This window comes from Oncorhynchus masou, chromosome 18, assembly GCF_036934945.1.
Source record: "Oncorhynchus masou masou isolate Uvic2021 chromosome 18, UVic_Omas_1.1, whole genome shotgun sequence".
NCBI classification, from domain to species: domain Eukaryota; kingdom Metazoa; phylum Chordata; class Actinopteri; order Salmoniformes; family Salmonidae; genus Oncorhynchus; species Oncorhynchus masou.
In genome coordinates this window covers 37,510,829-37,525,587 of record NC_088229.1, presented here as the reverse complement: position 1 = coordinate 37,525,587, position 14,759 = coordinate 37,510,829, and the positions used below count along the sequence as shown (strand labels likewise).

At 41.9% G+C, this 14,759-nt stretch overlaps 1 protein-coding gene across 2 annotated transcripts in view; it reads right to left on the bottom strand.

Annotated features, from left to right (window-relative positions):
• espn (espin) overlaps positions 1 to 14,759 on the bottom strand; it is a 99,285-nt gene that overhangs the window by 33,006 nt on the left and 51,520 nt on the right. For both annotated transcript variants that reach the window (XM_064923180.1, XM_064923181.1), the window contains exons 8-9: positions 9,840 to 10,001; positions 6,988 to 7,219 (exon numbers count right to left, since the gene is read on the bottom strand). In XM_064923180.1, coding sequence (XP_064779252.1) covers positions 6,988 to 7,219; positions 9,840 to 10,001 — 394 coding nt within the window. The remainder of the gene's footprint in view (positions 1 to 6,987; positions 7,220 to 9,839; positions 10,002 to 14,759) is intronic.

Below are 14,759 nucleotides of genomic sequence, written 5' to 3'. Positions count from 1 at the left end.
GTTTTTCCTAGCCACTACATCTACATTGCTTGCTCTCTGGGGTTTTAGTCTCGGTTTCTGTATAAGCACTTTGTGACAACTGCTGTTGTAAAAAACGGCTGTATAAATACATTTGACTGATTGATTGATTGATTGATTGAGGAGTGAGAGCTAGGAGAGAGGGGAGAGAGAGAGACTTGGTGGCGAGTAGGGCTGTAACGGTGACCGTATTACCTCCACACCGGCAGTCACGAGTCATGAAGGCAGTCAAATTCCACGTGACCGCCAAGCTCTAATGCTGCTAATGGTCCTTAGTAACCTACCATACTTGCTAACTTAACTGCCTGGAACTCAACACTCTATTGTCCCTCTAATCACTCTGACATGAATGCAATTGTAATCAAAAATCTAATCAAAAACTTCATGTTGCGCAACATTTCTATAGGCTATGCAATTGCATGAGAAAACAGAGTGATGGCTTCTATTAAAAAGAGGAGGGTCCCATCAGTTTTCTATAGGCTAGGCCTATTATATTTATATCTTAACTTTCCTAATATTAAGCACATCGCTTGTCTTTACAACAGGAGTATAGGAGTATAACCACAGGAAAAGCGTCCTCCATTTGCTATTTAAGTGCATGGATTTTTTCCCCCTGCCTCTGCTTCGAGACAGGTGCATGATAATGGTCACTTCTAAATCAAAACTAATTTCACACATATTATTTAGTATAGGTAAAGACAAGATTAAATCAAGAATAGTGGGATGGGTGACAATATTAGCCCATCAATTATATATTATCACTTGTGAATGATGCCCAGCGTAAAGCAAGAAACAATGCATACCTTTTGTTATGCGACTTTTTAAAATCATAGACCCACACCTCATGTAGCCTAGTCCATAGGCCTATATGTTTTGATAAGGTTTGTATCACAACTAAAAGGGACCAAATAACTTCTTAAAATTAAGCACATCAATCCGCTTTACAAAGGGTGTAGACCCTAACTGGCATACATACGCAGCGCGTGGGTTTCAAGTTTGTGGGGATCATTTTCATCATAGAAATGCACCTTCATAATAAAAGCATTACATGCATGATTGCATTTGCTGTCACTTTTGATAAGGGCGTTTTCCCGCTAATGGAACATTTGAGCGTATAGCCTACTGCCGTGTGCGCATTGCTGCGCTTATAATGCGAAGAAATAGCCCAATAGTTGATCAACATTTTAAGCTAAACATTCTGATCTGTTGCACCAGCCACATTGGGTACATTTTTGGAGGGATGCTAGAGGTTGTATTAATTTGGGATCTATCACATCCCACACCTGTCCCAGACTATGTTTGGAATATTTATTTCTCACACAGGAAATAATAGGTCAACTTTTGTACTATGGGGGATAGTAGATTGACATAGGCTAGTACTTTTGCCGTTCATTAGGCCTTACTTCTTGACTGAAAAAGAAATGTTGACAGTTCTTCCAATATCTTCAATATGCGCCTTGGAAATGGATAAGTACGCCCCGATGTGTCCGTCTTCACCTGTAGCCTGTGAGAAAGACCGATATCATGACGGAGAGCCATGTGCGTGAGCACACAGCACGCATGGAGAAGGGAATGCAAATGATTATATTCAGCCCAAGGGCAAAACGGCCACTGGCCGCAAAAGGCATGGATTCTTTTAGTGGGCAATACAGCCACACAAAGGGGATTCAAATTTGAGGCATTATCACATGCTTGTCAAATTGTGAATGAGAGACTGATGACGTGTGTACAGCCTACACACAAAAAAGCATAGCTCATGTCCTTCATGCAACTTCTTTCAAATCATCATTAGTCGCATTTTGCAGCCTTAGAATGTATAATTTTTGTTTTTACATACATTTTGTTTTTACACTGTTTTGCATTACAACTAAAGTTACATAAATAACTCTAAATTAAGCATATAGACAAAGCTGTTTCTTAACCGCTCAACACAGAATAGCCGCATGTTCGCACTCCCTCAAATAATTTGGAGAAAATATCCTTTCTATTTTATTCAGCTTTGTTCAATTGTATTCTTCATACTATAAAATACTACAAAAGAATGCCACGTAGTTCTAAGCAAATCTTGTCTGCGACATGAATGTAGCCCACAGCAATATGGCATTGCCAGATCAGGACAACTCAGAGTATGCTATTTTGTTCTTCTGAAACAGACTACATTTTCTTCATATCATGTTTCTTTAGACCTGTCTAAAATAAATAATGGATTTATTGTGAAGGTGTAGGCTATATTACATGAATTTATCAGACTTTTTAAAATGTAGATGTTCCAAAGGTCTACATCAGTGGCTTGTAGGCTATGTGTAGAAGCCAGGAGATGCTAAATGTGTTTATGTTAATTAACGGTGTGAATTACCGTGAGACCGGCAGTTATTTGCTTGACAATCACCAGCTGACCAAATTTTTGTGGCTGCCACAGCCCTAGTGGCGAGTGACACTGACAGACACCTGGATGTTGAATATTTCATCTGCCAATCGGTCAGGGAGAGGGAGAGAGAAGAGGAGAGAAAGAGAAAGAGGAGAGAGAGATGGGAGAGCGAGAGAGTGAGACTTGGTGGCGATTGACACTGGGCACTGGTAGACACCTGGCTGTTGAATATTTCATCTGCACATCGGTCAGTGGCAGACACAATACTGACCTAAGGCTTGTATGAAACGCAAAAGAGGAGATGAGTACAGAGGAGCCTTGATGCTGTTTTTATTGTATCATTTTTTGAGTGCCTGCTTGGCTCCACTTGGAGTAAAATGACACCCCTTGTGACAGGACCATAATGGAGCCTCCGCTTTCGGGTTCTACTCAATTCATCTCCAATGATCATATGGTTTGGAAACTAAGCGAAAAACTATTTTGGCCAGAAGGGTCACATGCACCGGATGATATATTTAGGCAAATCTGCAAATAATCTGCGAGTGCAACTCCAAGGGAAAGAACAAGACTTTGCACCACTCTAGAGCTAATGTAGAGATAGATTGACAGTCTGCTAATATGCTGCAACTGAGAAAATGCTGCAGCAAATTATTTCACGCGACCAAACTGAAACAGACAATCAAGATGCACAGATTAGGAATGCTCCAGCACAGCGACCGTAACAGCTCATTATGTAAAACAAAAAAATCCTGTTTCGCTGCCACGAGCCCCAATCTCTTTACGACAGAATAGTGCCCTGAAAATTGGGTCTGCTATTAATTGTTAAATCTAGAAAACAAAAGCACTTTGTTTGGACATTGTACTCGTGTAAAGGACATTGGAGAAACAGAGGTTTTCTATCTGGTAAAGAAATGAACACATCCTGTAATGCCACCAGGTGATTTATCTGAAGAATGCATCGAGTGACAATGGTGACTGTCTATTAACACAATAACAGTTATTGAACAATGGTTGAGTTACATGAGAAATGTATTTATGCAATGCCTGTCATATTGAACAAGTAAAGTGTTTTTTAAATATGGCAAAGGCACTTAGTTAAGTGACTAATGGGTGTACTGTGTATATACACTGAGTGTTCAAAACCTTAGGAACACCTCTTTCCATGACAGACTGATCAAGTGAATCCAGGTGAAAGCTATGATCCATTATTGATGTCACTTGTTAAATCCACTTCAATCAGTATAGATGAAAGCGAGGAGACAAGTTAAAGAAGTTTATATATATTTTTTTACAATTGAGACATGGATTGTGTATGTGTACCATTCAGAGGGTGAATGGGCAAGACAAAATATTTAAGTGCCTTTAAACAGGGTATATTAGTAGCTGCCAGGCACACCGGTTTGAGTGTGTCAAGAACTGCAACGCGGCTGGGTTTTTCACACACAACAGTCTCCCGTGTGTATTAAGAATGCTCCACCACCCAAAGGACATCCAGCCAACTTGGCAACTGTGGGAAGCATTGGAGTCAACATGGCCAGCATCCCTGTGGAACGCTTTCGACACCTTGTAGGGTCCATGCCCTGACGAACTGAGGCTGTTCTGATGGCAAAATGGGGTGCAACTCAATATTTTTTACTGACAAATAAGAGCAAACCAACTAACTCAGTGTAGATAACACAAACGTATTCAAATAACATTAACAATTAAAAGGTAAAATCAACAAGGGCTACCTGAAACCTTGAAACCAAATCAGACTGACAACTCAATCAACAGGTCCAACACTAAACTATACAATAATAGAATAAACACAACTGAATAACAAGACTCATCATACCTTTTCTAAGACACCTAAGGTCATATCTTTAACATCCCAATGACAGACATGGCATAAAGCTCACCCAAAACAAATAAAACAGTAGGATAGATACATCACCTGAGTTTAAGTTATAAAACTCCTCTCAACTTGACGATCCAGTACACTATGGATCATTCATTAATTCCTGCCTGCCGGGGAGGCAAAAACCCGACTTGCTGCGAAGCAACGGCAACAGGCTGACCGAGAAACCGGGGCAAAGCTTCATGCAGTCACCCACCCCTTCTTACTCCCCCTCCTCCCCCACTCTCCCTCCTGCGCTCTCCCCATCTCCCTCTCCGGCCCAGAGAAAAGAGAGCAGCAGTCTATAAAGGACCCGTCGTAGTTGGGGAGAAATCCAAAGGAATCAGTGGTAATTAGCGCCGACAGCGAGCGGCTTGCCAAACTGGGCCTGGATTTAAGATCCAGCCTTACCCCACTTCCCCCGTTTGCCTCACCCTGCCTCCTCCAGCCCCACCCCTTCCTCACCCCTGCTCGCATTAGCACTGCCGGTAGATTAGAAGGAGGGAGAGATCTCAGTCAGGCAAGCTAATGAGCAGCCTAGTCCAATGAGAAGCCTGATCACACACAGCCAGCCAGCCTGACCATTGACATAAAGCGAGATCAGGAAGCAGACCCTTTCAACTCCAAAGCACCATTACGGCCCATCATCTATTCTAAAACAAAAAGCTACAGGCCACATTCACCTCATTCATTTGACAGATTAACCATGTATGTTTCATATATATATGTAGATATAAATCCACACAGACCATACACAAAAATATCCATAAAATAGCGGCCCCTGACAACTGATAGTATTACCCGCCGATGGGGCTACCTTCATCTTTTTGGTCCTGGCAACTCTTCATTGCGGAGCACAAGCTCAGCTTTAGCGATTCAGAGTCTACAAATGCAGAAAGCTCAGTTTTGTGTGGTGTGATATTTTCTATAGAGGCAAGGATGACGGGTGTGGACTGGTGTGTGAGAGAGAGTGTGAGTGTGTTTGTGTGTGATGCTAATGGGAACACAATGGAACCCAACTCAAACCGCAATAGCACAGCAATGGGACCGCAATAGCACAGCAATGGGAATGCAATGGCACCAGGTTTATGGTTAATTTCTAATGGTTATACTGCTGCAGGCCACATCTAAGGGCCATTGAAGCATCTGAAGTCCCTTTACCCCCCTTTAACCTTTACCCCCCTTTATCCTATTGGGGCTACTTATTTCGGGAGGTTTCAGATACATATATTTAAGTACCGTAGAACTGGCATGCTCGATGCTTCTTAGCCATGTTATTGAACATGGGAATCATGTCCGCTCTATACTGTGTATGTCCATACACCTCATTTAAATAAGCCCTTTGTTCCACATCTACCCATCTATTATTACTTTGATGTGACTCTTATTAACCCTTTATAACCTGCCAACTAACCAGGATACAGCCGCTGACCCCTTTTGTTTTGTCGTTTTCTGCCCAAGAGACTGTGTCGATAATGACAAACAGTCTCAAGCGGGCAGACAGTGAGACAAGCGTCATGGCAGGTGGATGTAAAAGAAAGGAGGGGAAGGAAGGAAACTGTGTGAACTGTTAAAAGACAGGACATCTGTCCAGAGGGAGGACGAGGATGTTGATTTGAGACTTGCCTTAAATGCCCATGAGGGGATAAATAAAGTCATATTGAATTGGAGCTCCCAGTACTTACTCTTCATCACCTTGAGTGGGCCGCCTTCTGACTGAGGAGAGGGGGACAGAAATGCCCCGCCTTGGAGAGGCGGCAGTGGAGAGAGAGATAAGAGGAGAGCGAGAAGGGGCAGGCACATGCAGTCAGATAGCAGGTGTTCCAGAGGGGAGGAGAGGGATGGGACCATGAACACAATTGAAGGAGGAGGAATAAGAGAGCTCATTAGTAGAAGACAGATGAGTTTCATGTTCAAGAGGACAAATCATATATGAGAAAGTCAAAACCATAGAGATAAAAACTTTCGAGGCTGATGTCATCGATCCCCAAAGCTCTGGAATGGAACAATTTGCCAGACTCTTACCTGAGGACAGTTCTAAACAAGCAACATCTGCATTCTGTGGTCAAAACGTTCTTTGACATCTAACTGATGAAGCAAGCTTTGAGGCAGAGCATAACTACTCAATTGAACATTTCCCCAAATCCAAACTCCCCACGAAGCATAGAAAATAACCAGCATCTTTGTAACTAGAACAGAGGGAACAGACAGGGGCGACGAGCAACCGTGGCGAAGAGCAGCCATGTCAGGTAGTGTCAGTCAGTCAAGGCAGAGAGAGATGGGGGCAATTAAGGAAATGGCTGAACACTAAACCGGTTCTCAAGGTAACGGTAGCCCTGAGCAAGGGCATACATTTGTAATCAGTTATCTGGGACGGTAAGGCCAGACTCATCTCTCTGTCTCTACAGGGTGAGATAACATTGTTTTTGCGCCTGCCCCAACTCAGCTTTCCAGGAATAACTGCACTATCAGGGGGAGCGGAGGAGTCTATTGACACTTCGCACAGGTTTTGCCATCTGTGAAATGCAATGGCCAGGCAAAATAACACATAATGAACCATTTAAAATACAGTAGCAAATATAACATGACATTTTTTTTTATTCAGAATGAACTGCAGCACAATGTCAGAAAGAAAGGGCGAGTGAAAACAGAGAGAAAGGGAAAACGGGGAAAGCAAAATAAAGAAAACGCGCGAAAGCTACAGGTAGCGGCAGTGGGCACTCACTTCCTGAAGAGGAGGAGGGGCGTCGCTGGTTGGTGTTTGAGGAAGGGCTGTACTGGTAGGTGGGCATTTCCGAGGGCAGTGGTGGGGGAGGAGGGGGTGCCGGGGTGGGGTTGCTGATGGGGAGGGGAGGCGGGAGAGGAGGAAGAGGAGGAGGGAGGGACAACTCCTCCGTGGTGCCGTTCTCAGGGCTGGGGGCGGGGCTGTCGGCTGGCTCCTCCAATAGCACAGAACCCTGATTGGATCATAAAAAATAAAATAGAAAATGGTTAGTTCGTATTCCACCAGTCAAAACATAACCGATACCGGTCCATCTTAAATATGAAGGGTCTCATTTTGACAGAGCTAAAATGTAGAGATGTTACAAAAATATCATTTTAAATACTCGGACAGAGTCAAAAGCAATTTGTCATTGAATTCGCACACGCACTACTGTTAGCTTATAACCCATCCATAACATCGCTCCCTTTTCCATGGACATGAAGAAATGGAGCTAATTATTTATTATTTTTGGTAAACAACTCCCAATTTTTGCACCGTCAAAAAAAAAAAAAGCCCCCATGGTGATCTTTCGATCATCTCATTCCTTGACAGCTGGAAAGGAAGTTGTAATAATGGTAGGAGCCAATGAACCGTATCACCCCTGACAGCATAGAAAGACATGCCAATAGACAGTCTAGCAGTGCTTGGCTCGACCCATAACATTATTGTATGTGGGAGGAGAGGGAGAATGATACTGTGACAGATGTACAGTAGTTGACTCTATAATGACGGCCCAATTAGACACTTGCTGTCTGTAACACCCCGTGGGAATAATAATGCGTGCCCATAATAATGCAGTGAATATGGCAAAATCTAGGGTCTTTCTGGGACAGGGACACCAGTGGTGGAATAAGTATCCAATTGTCATACTTGAGTAAAAGTAAAGATACCTTAATAGAAAATGACTCAAGTAAAAGTCACCCAGTAAAATACTACTTGAGTAAAAGTTTTTAATTATTTGGTTTTAAAAATACTGAGGAGTATCAAAAGTAAATGTAATTGCTAAAATATACTTAGGTATAAAAAGAAAAGTTAAACTATTTCAAATTCCTTATATTAAGCAAACCAGATGGCACAATTGTCTTGTTATTTTCATGTACAGTCAGTGGCACACTCCAACATCATTTACAAACAAAGCATGTGTGTTTAGTGAGTCTGCCAGAACAGAGGCAGTAGGATGTTCTCTTGATAAGTGCTTGAATTGGACCATTTTCCTGTCCTGCTAAGCATTCAAAATAGAACGACAACTTTAGGGTGTCAAGGAAAATGTATGTAGAGTAAAAAGTACATTATTTTCTATACAAATGTGGTGAAGTAAAAGTAAAAGTTGTCAAAAATGTAAATAATAAAGTTATCTCCAAAAATTACTTAAGTACTACTTTAAAGTCATTTTACACCACTGAGTGATACTAAGGGCTCAGAATAGTGTTTGCTGGCCGAGAGTACTTAGCACCTCTGAAGATAATTTGTGCACCGAGTGCACACCAATTTTACATGTAGACTCACAAGGTCCGAATTGGCTCAATGTAGATTACACCCAATAGTGGCCTTCGACACCAAACTGTGACATTATGACATTATGGGGCCGTTGACTGTGCGTGCAGGACCTCATGATGCGTGTCTGTGGAAATATGTATCTGCACGGTTTTTTCAGCACACAACATCTAAAACACCATTTTAGTTCATATAGGCAATTTTTTTGTTCAGACAGGAAACCCACGTATTCGTTAAACCATTTATTTGAAAATAGATAGCAATACATGTGGTTTTGGCATTAGGCTCTGCTCGTTCAGGGGAGCTTACTGCCAGAGCAATGCGTCAATTATTATCATTATTAATCAACTACAAGCAGTGAGCGAGATATACCAATCCCCCTAACGGGAACAAAAAGAAGAACCAAACAGTTGGGGTGGTGGTGGACTAGCAGAAAACAGACAACACATAGTGGGTGGCAGCAATGTTACAGCAGCAGCAATATTAAGAAGCAAAGAGAAGCCAAATCGCATACCTTAGCACAACCTTTGAAAGGTTAAGCACAGATTTATTATAAAGCCAAGTTTTCATTAAAATGTCATTTCCCTGGTAGTACAGTGCAGTCCTGGTTAGCTCCACTTTGAGGATAATGGAACAGTAATCGGTTTGTTTGTGCCTGTGTTTTGCAAGTGAGTTTTCACAACAGGGCGGAGATCAGGCAGTATCCTTTGGTATCGGTTGGTATCGGATGTTATGTTATGTAACACAGAGACACACTGCCGTCTGTGGCCCTTTAGGACAGCAGTTTCTTTCTCTGTCCCGCGACAGAGTTGTGCTGCACTATGCTGGCTTGTCAGGTGAGACAGCAAGACCTGGGTTGAGGTGAGGATTGGGGCCTGGGAGGAACAGAGTTCTGCTAGATTAGAGGGCAGTCACTGGGGGATGCACTGGTCTGACTGACCGCTACAGGAGCCAATCCTGTTGGTGCCAGCTAGTTGACTAATGGGGCACGGTATGGTAGCCATTTTGATTATCAACAGCTTGAAAACGCTGTGCGGCTGACTTGACTATTACAGAACTGATCTTGTGTTTGTCAAATCCCCCCAAACAAACGTCTCCCTCTTCTACAGTGAATATATTACGGAGAGATACTGGGTGAGATACTGGGTGAGCAGGCTTGTGTTCCAGCCCAGTACTATCACACCAGTTGCAGGCAATCAACTGGACCATGATAAGTTGAATCAGGTGTATAGTTCTGGGCTGGAACACAAGCTTGCACAGCCAGTTTGCTCTCCAGGAATGGAGTTGGAGAACAACCCCTGTTGTCTGGTCCTGCTTACCTCCTCGTTAGGCGCCATGGCTCTGATCCCACGGTTGTCGACCGTGTCGCTACCCAGGGCTTTGTAGTAGTCCCCGGTGCTGGGCTGCTTGTTGAAGTTTCGAGACTTTCTGTTGGAGTCCACCCGACGCAGCCTATCGTGGTGATCTCCTGGAGTCAGTTGCTGGGTAGAAACAAGAAAGGGGCCAATGAGCAGTGAGTAAATATATAACATACTGAACAAAAATATAAATGCAACATGTAAAGTGTTGGTCCTATGTCTGCTGCCCGGTTCAGTTAAAACCGGGATTTATCCACAAAGAGCTCACTTCTCCAGCGTGCCAGTGGCCATCGAAGGTGAGCATTTGCCTACTGAAGTCGGTTACGATGCTGAACTGCAGTCAGGTCTAGACTCTGGTGAGGACGACGAGCATGCAGATGCGTCTCCCTGAGATGGTTTCTGAATGTTTGTACAGAAATTCTTTGGTTGTGCAAACCCACAGTTTCATCAGCTGTCCGGGTGGCTGGTTTCAGACGATCTCACAGGTGAAGAAGCCAGATATGGAGGTCCTGGGCTTGCGTGGTTGCATGTGGTCTGCGGTTGTGAGACCGGTTGGACGTACTGTCAAATTCTCTAAAACGATGCTGGAGGCGGCTTTTGGTAGAGAAATTAACATTCAATTCTCTGGCAACAGCTCTGGAGTCAGCATGCTACATGAACGCTCCCTCAAAACTGGAGACATTTGTGGCATTGTGTTGTGTGACAAAACTGCCCAGTGGCCTTTTATTGCGTTATGTGGGCGAGCGGTTTGCTGATGTCAATGTTGTGAACAGAGTGCCCCCTGGTGGTGGTAGGGTTATGGAATGGGCAGGAATAAGCTACATATAACAAACAAAATTGCGTTTTATAGATGGCCATTTGAATGCACACAGATACCGTGACAAGATCCTGAGGCCCGTTGTCGTGCCATTAATTCGCCGCCATCACCTCAGGTTTCAGCATGATAATGCACAGCCCCATGTTGCAAGGATCTGTACACAATTCCTGGAAGCTGAAACTGTCCCAGTTCTTCCATGGCCTGCATACTCAGACATGGCACCATTGAGCACGTTTGGGATGCTCTGGATTGACGTGTACGACAGTGTGTTCCAGTTTCCACCAATATCCAGCAACTTCGCACAGCCATTGAAGAGGAGTGGGACAACATTCCACAGGCCACAATCAACAGCCCGATCAACTCTGTGCGAAGGAGATGTGTTGCACTGCTTGAGGCAAATGGAGTTCACACCGGATACTGACTGGTTTTCTGATCCACGCCTCTACTCTACATGACCAACAGATGCATATCTGTATTACCAGTCATGTGAAATCCATAGAACAGGGCCTAATGAAACTCAGTAAAATCTTTGAAATTGTTACATGATAATGATTATTGATAGACCTCTTACCAACTATATTCACTGTTGCTTTCAAAGTCACCCAAAGGGTAGTTTTAACAGAGCAAATGAAATGTAACCATACTTTATAAGTCACACAGTATATCATCAATGATACTATTTAGGCCTATATAGCATTTGCAAAGTCATCAACTGTTATTGTTCACATTTAACCCAGGGTTCAACTAAAAATATGCAATACATATAGGCCTAGGAATTCAAGCTTTTGTCGATTTGAAATGTAACTTCCAAGTTAATCATTAATACGTTGGATCCACGTCTACCTCAACCAAAAATCTAACTTAAAGAAAAACGACTAAATCAAATCAAACTTAAGTTAAATTTAATGTATTTAAAGTTAGGTTAGATGAACTTATATTCTTAAACTTGCATTGTTTAGTTGAGATAGAGATAATTCCGCAACTAAATATCAAAGTGCAATTAAAGTTTAACTTGATTTAGTCCAACTCTTCAACTTTGATTCTTGGTTGAGATAGAGACGTAAATCAAACATATTCATTATTAACTTGTGGACAAACTGGAATTTGTTAACAACCACACACAAGTCAATATCAATTTTGTAATACAGTAAATAGCCTATCGACAAGTTAACAAATTATATGTTGGATTCATGTCTCCAACTAAACCAAAAATGCAAGTTAAAGAATAGGAATAAATCAAACTTATTTAAAGTGCATTTAAAGTTTGATTTGATTGAGCCACGGCTCAGATGAAACTATGATGTGTTGTCAACCAAACAATTCAATCATCTTTTTCTAATACAGTATCCTAACGTTAAGGCTATCTTGCAAACTAATGTAACTGTATTTGTTCAACCTTAAAATGAGTAACACATCCATGGCCACTGAGATAAGCCTACTGTAACTCTAAATGTCTTCTTATGTAATCATAGAAAGCATGTTCACGCAAAGGTCGCAGGTACTTGGAGATCTTCACAATTGCTGTAATCTGTGCTGAATCTTTAACATCATTGATCACTTGCACCATGTACGTTTAGTGTAATCTCAACTGGCATCCAGGTCATTTGGTTGTGCTATTAGATACAAAATATCTGACATTGTATTCCCATTTGACCTTCGTTGTGCTTTTAAATGGTTGAAAGTAGGGCCAGGACAATACCAGTATCTAAATATTTTTTACATGGCAAAAATGAAAACACAAAGCAGACCAAACTCTTTGGTCCTTTAAAAACATTCAGTATGTAAAATAGGGTGTGCTATAGCTTGGAAGATAAATACATGTGACTCTGAATGACAACATAATGATGTTTGTTTTCAACATTAGGGCTGTATTCCTAAAGAACTTAAATCCGCTTCTTGTTTTGTTGCCTTGCCACGATACTAACGAGTATCACGATACTGGTAACGTCCCGGCCCTAGTTGAAAGTGCAGATAACACATTTAGATGGCAACTAAACCAAAAATACAGTTTTCTATTGGAATTTGGCTGTTCTTTTAAATGGTTGAAAGCATACTTATCACACATTGGGAATACAACAAACTTATAGATGTCTTTTTGAGTGGGTAAATAAATTTCACCGTTGAAATGACATGGTGTGCCCAGTGGGATGGCTCCTTCATCTCCGGGTTTCTCACTTTCCCATTCCGAGCTCTCTAGGCCACTTGTTGAGGAGAAAGTTCATTGGACACCTGACACAATAGACCCATGTTTCAAAGATAGCTAGGACCATTGAAGATACTGCTGTAATCCAAGGTTGGGGACAATCCCAGTGGGCAAAAAATGGTTTAATCAACTTTGTTTCCACGTCATTTCAACTTAAAAAACAACAACAACGTGACAACATTGAATCAACATGGAAAACTGAATGGATTTACAAAAAGTCATCAACCTAAAGGCATTTAGTCTTTTTTTCACCCAACCTTTAACCCAAATCATATGACATGGTGACATTTGTTGTTGATTTCACAGTTAGTTGATAAATCAACCAAATGAGAATCAAAACCAGACATTGAACGTCATGAACTGACGTTCAATTCAGTAAGTAAATATGAGTTGATCCCAAACCTCTTCTTCAATATGTTTTAATCTTGTGTACTAAACACCAATGGAGTGCTTTTCCACCTACGTCTTTTTTTTTTTTGGGGGGGGGTGTATTTACCTAATGCAAAGTATTGCATTACGACTATTTGCATTGAAAGCATTGCTTGACTAAGAAAAGCTGGGATGTGTGGGCCTTTTCTTTCCTTTCTATCTCCTCACCTCAGTTAAGTATGGCCAGGCTTACTCTGTGAGATAGAACAGCCCGAGTGTGTGCTTTTTTAAAGAAGTCCTGCTCACAAAAACACATGAAATAGTTGTAGTCTACGAAATACCACCCAGCAACCAAGCAGTAGAACGAGGGGGAAACAATTTCTTATTTTGGGCTCTGTACTTATCACTATAGATAGACAAGTACATTGTTTATAGTCCACAGAGTATAACGAATCAATCAGATACAGGATTATACTATATTCATAGAAAGTGAATAAAGTGAGAATGCGGTTGAGTACATTCGAAGCTATCGGGTCAACGTGCTCATTTCAGACACTCATTTTGCCTGTCAAATCGCACAAAAACAAGAGCATCACAACCGGCAAATGTCGACATTTACATTTTAAATCGCATTCATTTCGTTTTCGAGAGGTACCTCCTAGAGACAACCTAGAGACATCCAACAGATGTCTAAAATCCTAGACAATGTACACACAGGCAGAAAGAATTGGCAGTGATCCCCAAAGGCTGTGACGGCCCTCTTTTCCCTCTATATTGTCCTGTTGTTTATTTTATATTTTCTTGTCCTATGTGGCTTTATGGGTGTATTTACATTGTTGACTTACATCTGCTGTCAGAGACAAGGTCCCAGAGCAGCACTTAGCGAAGTGTGTACGTGTGTGTAATGTGAGTAGGGAAATCCACAGGTGGTTTAATGGTCATCCTCTGAAGGATTGAGGGACATCATAATAGGTAGCAGACCAGTGTACAAAGTCTCAAGACCACCACCCCTACTCCACCGTAACCACCCTTAACCCCAACACCTCCCATCACACTGATGTCTGGCTGCTGGATAGACACTGCGATCTGTGTTCATTTAGCGGGTTTCTGTATTTTCTTCTTACTTTACTGTTGAACGGGTCGATGTGGTCGCGCTGTGGCATACATCTCATTTGCATGGACCACTACTAACATCAGAAACATACATCTAATTTGCATGGACAACTACTAAAATGGAGAAGCAATGAGCGTTCAAGTGTCCGTTCATACTTTGTCAATAATTCAGGAGCTCATATGAAAGATATGAGCAAGTACATCATACATATGAAGTATGTTTCAGTGAGGGGATCATTGCAGGAAAAAGCCTTCACTAATGAAGACAAAAGAGACATTGTGCAACATAAGACTGGTCCTTAAAACAACCTCTAACTTGATTTGATAAAGTGACATATTTCTGCAAAGTCATATGTTTGGCTTGTTAGCTTCCTTTTCC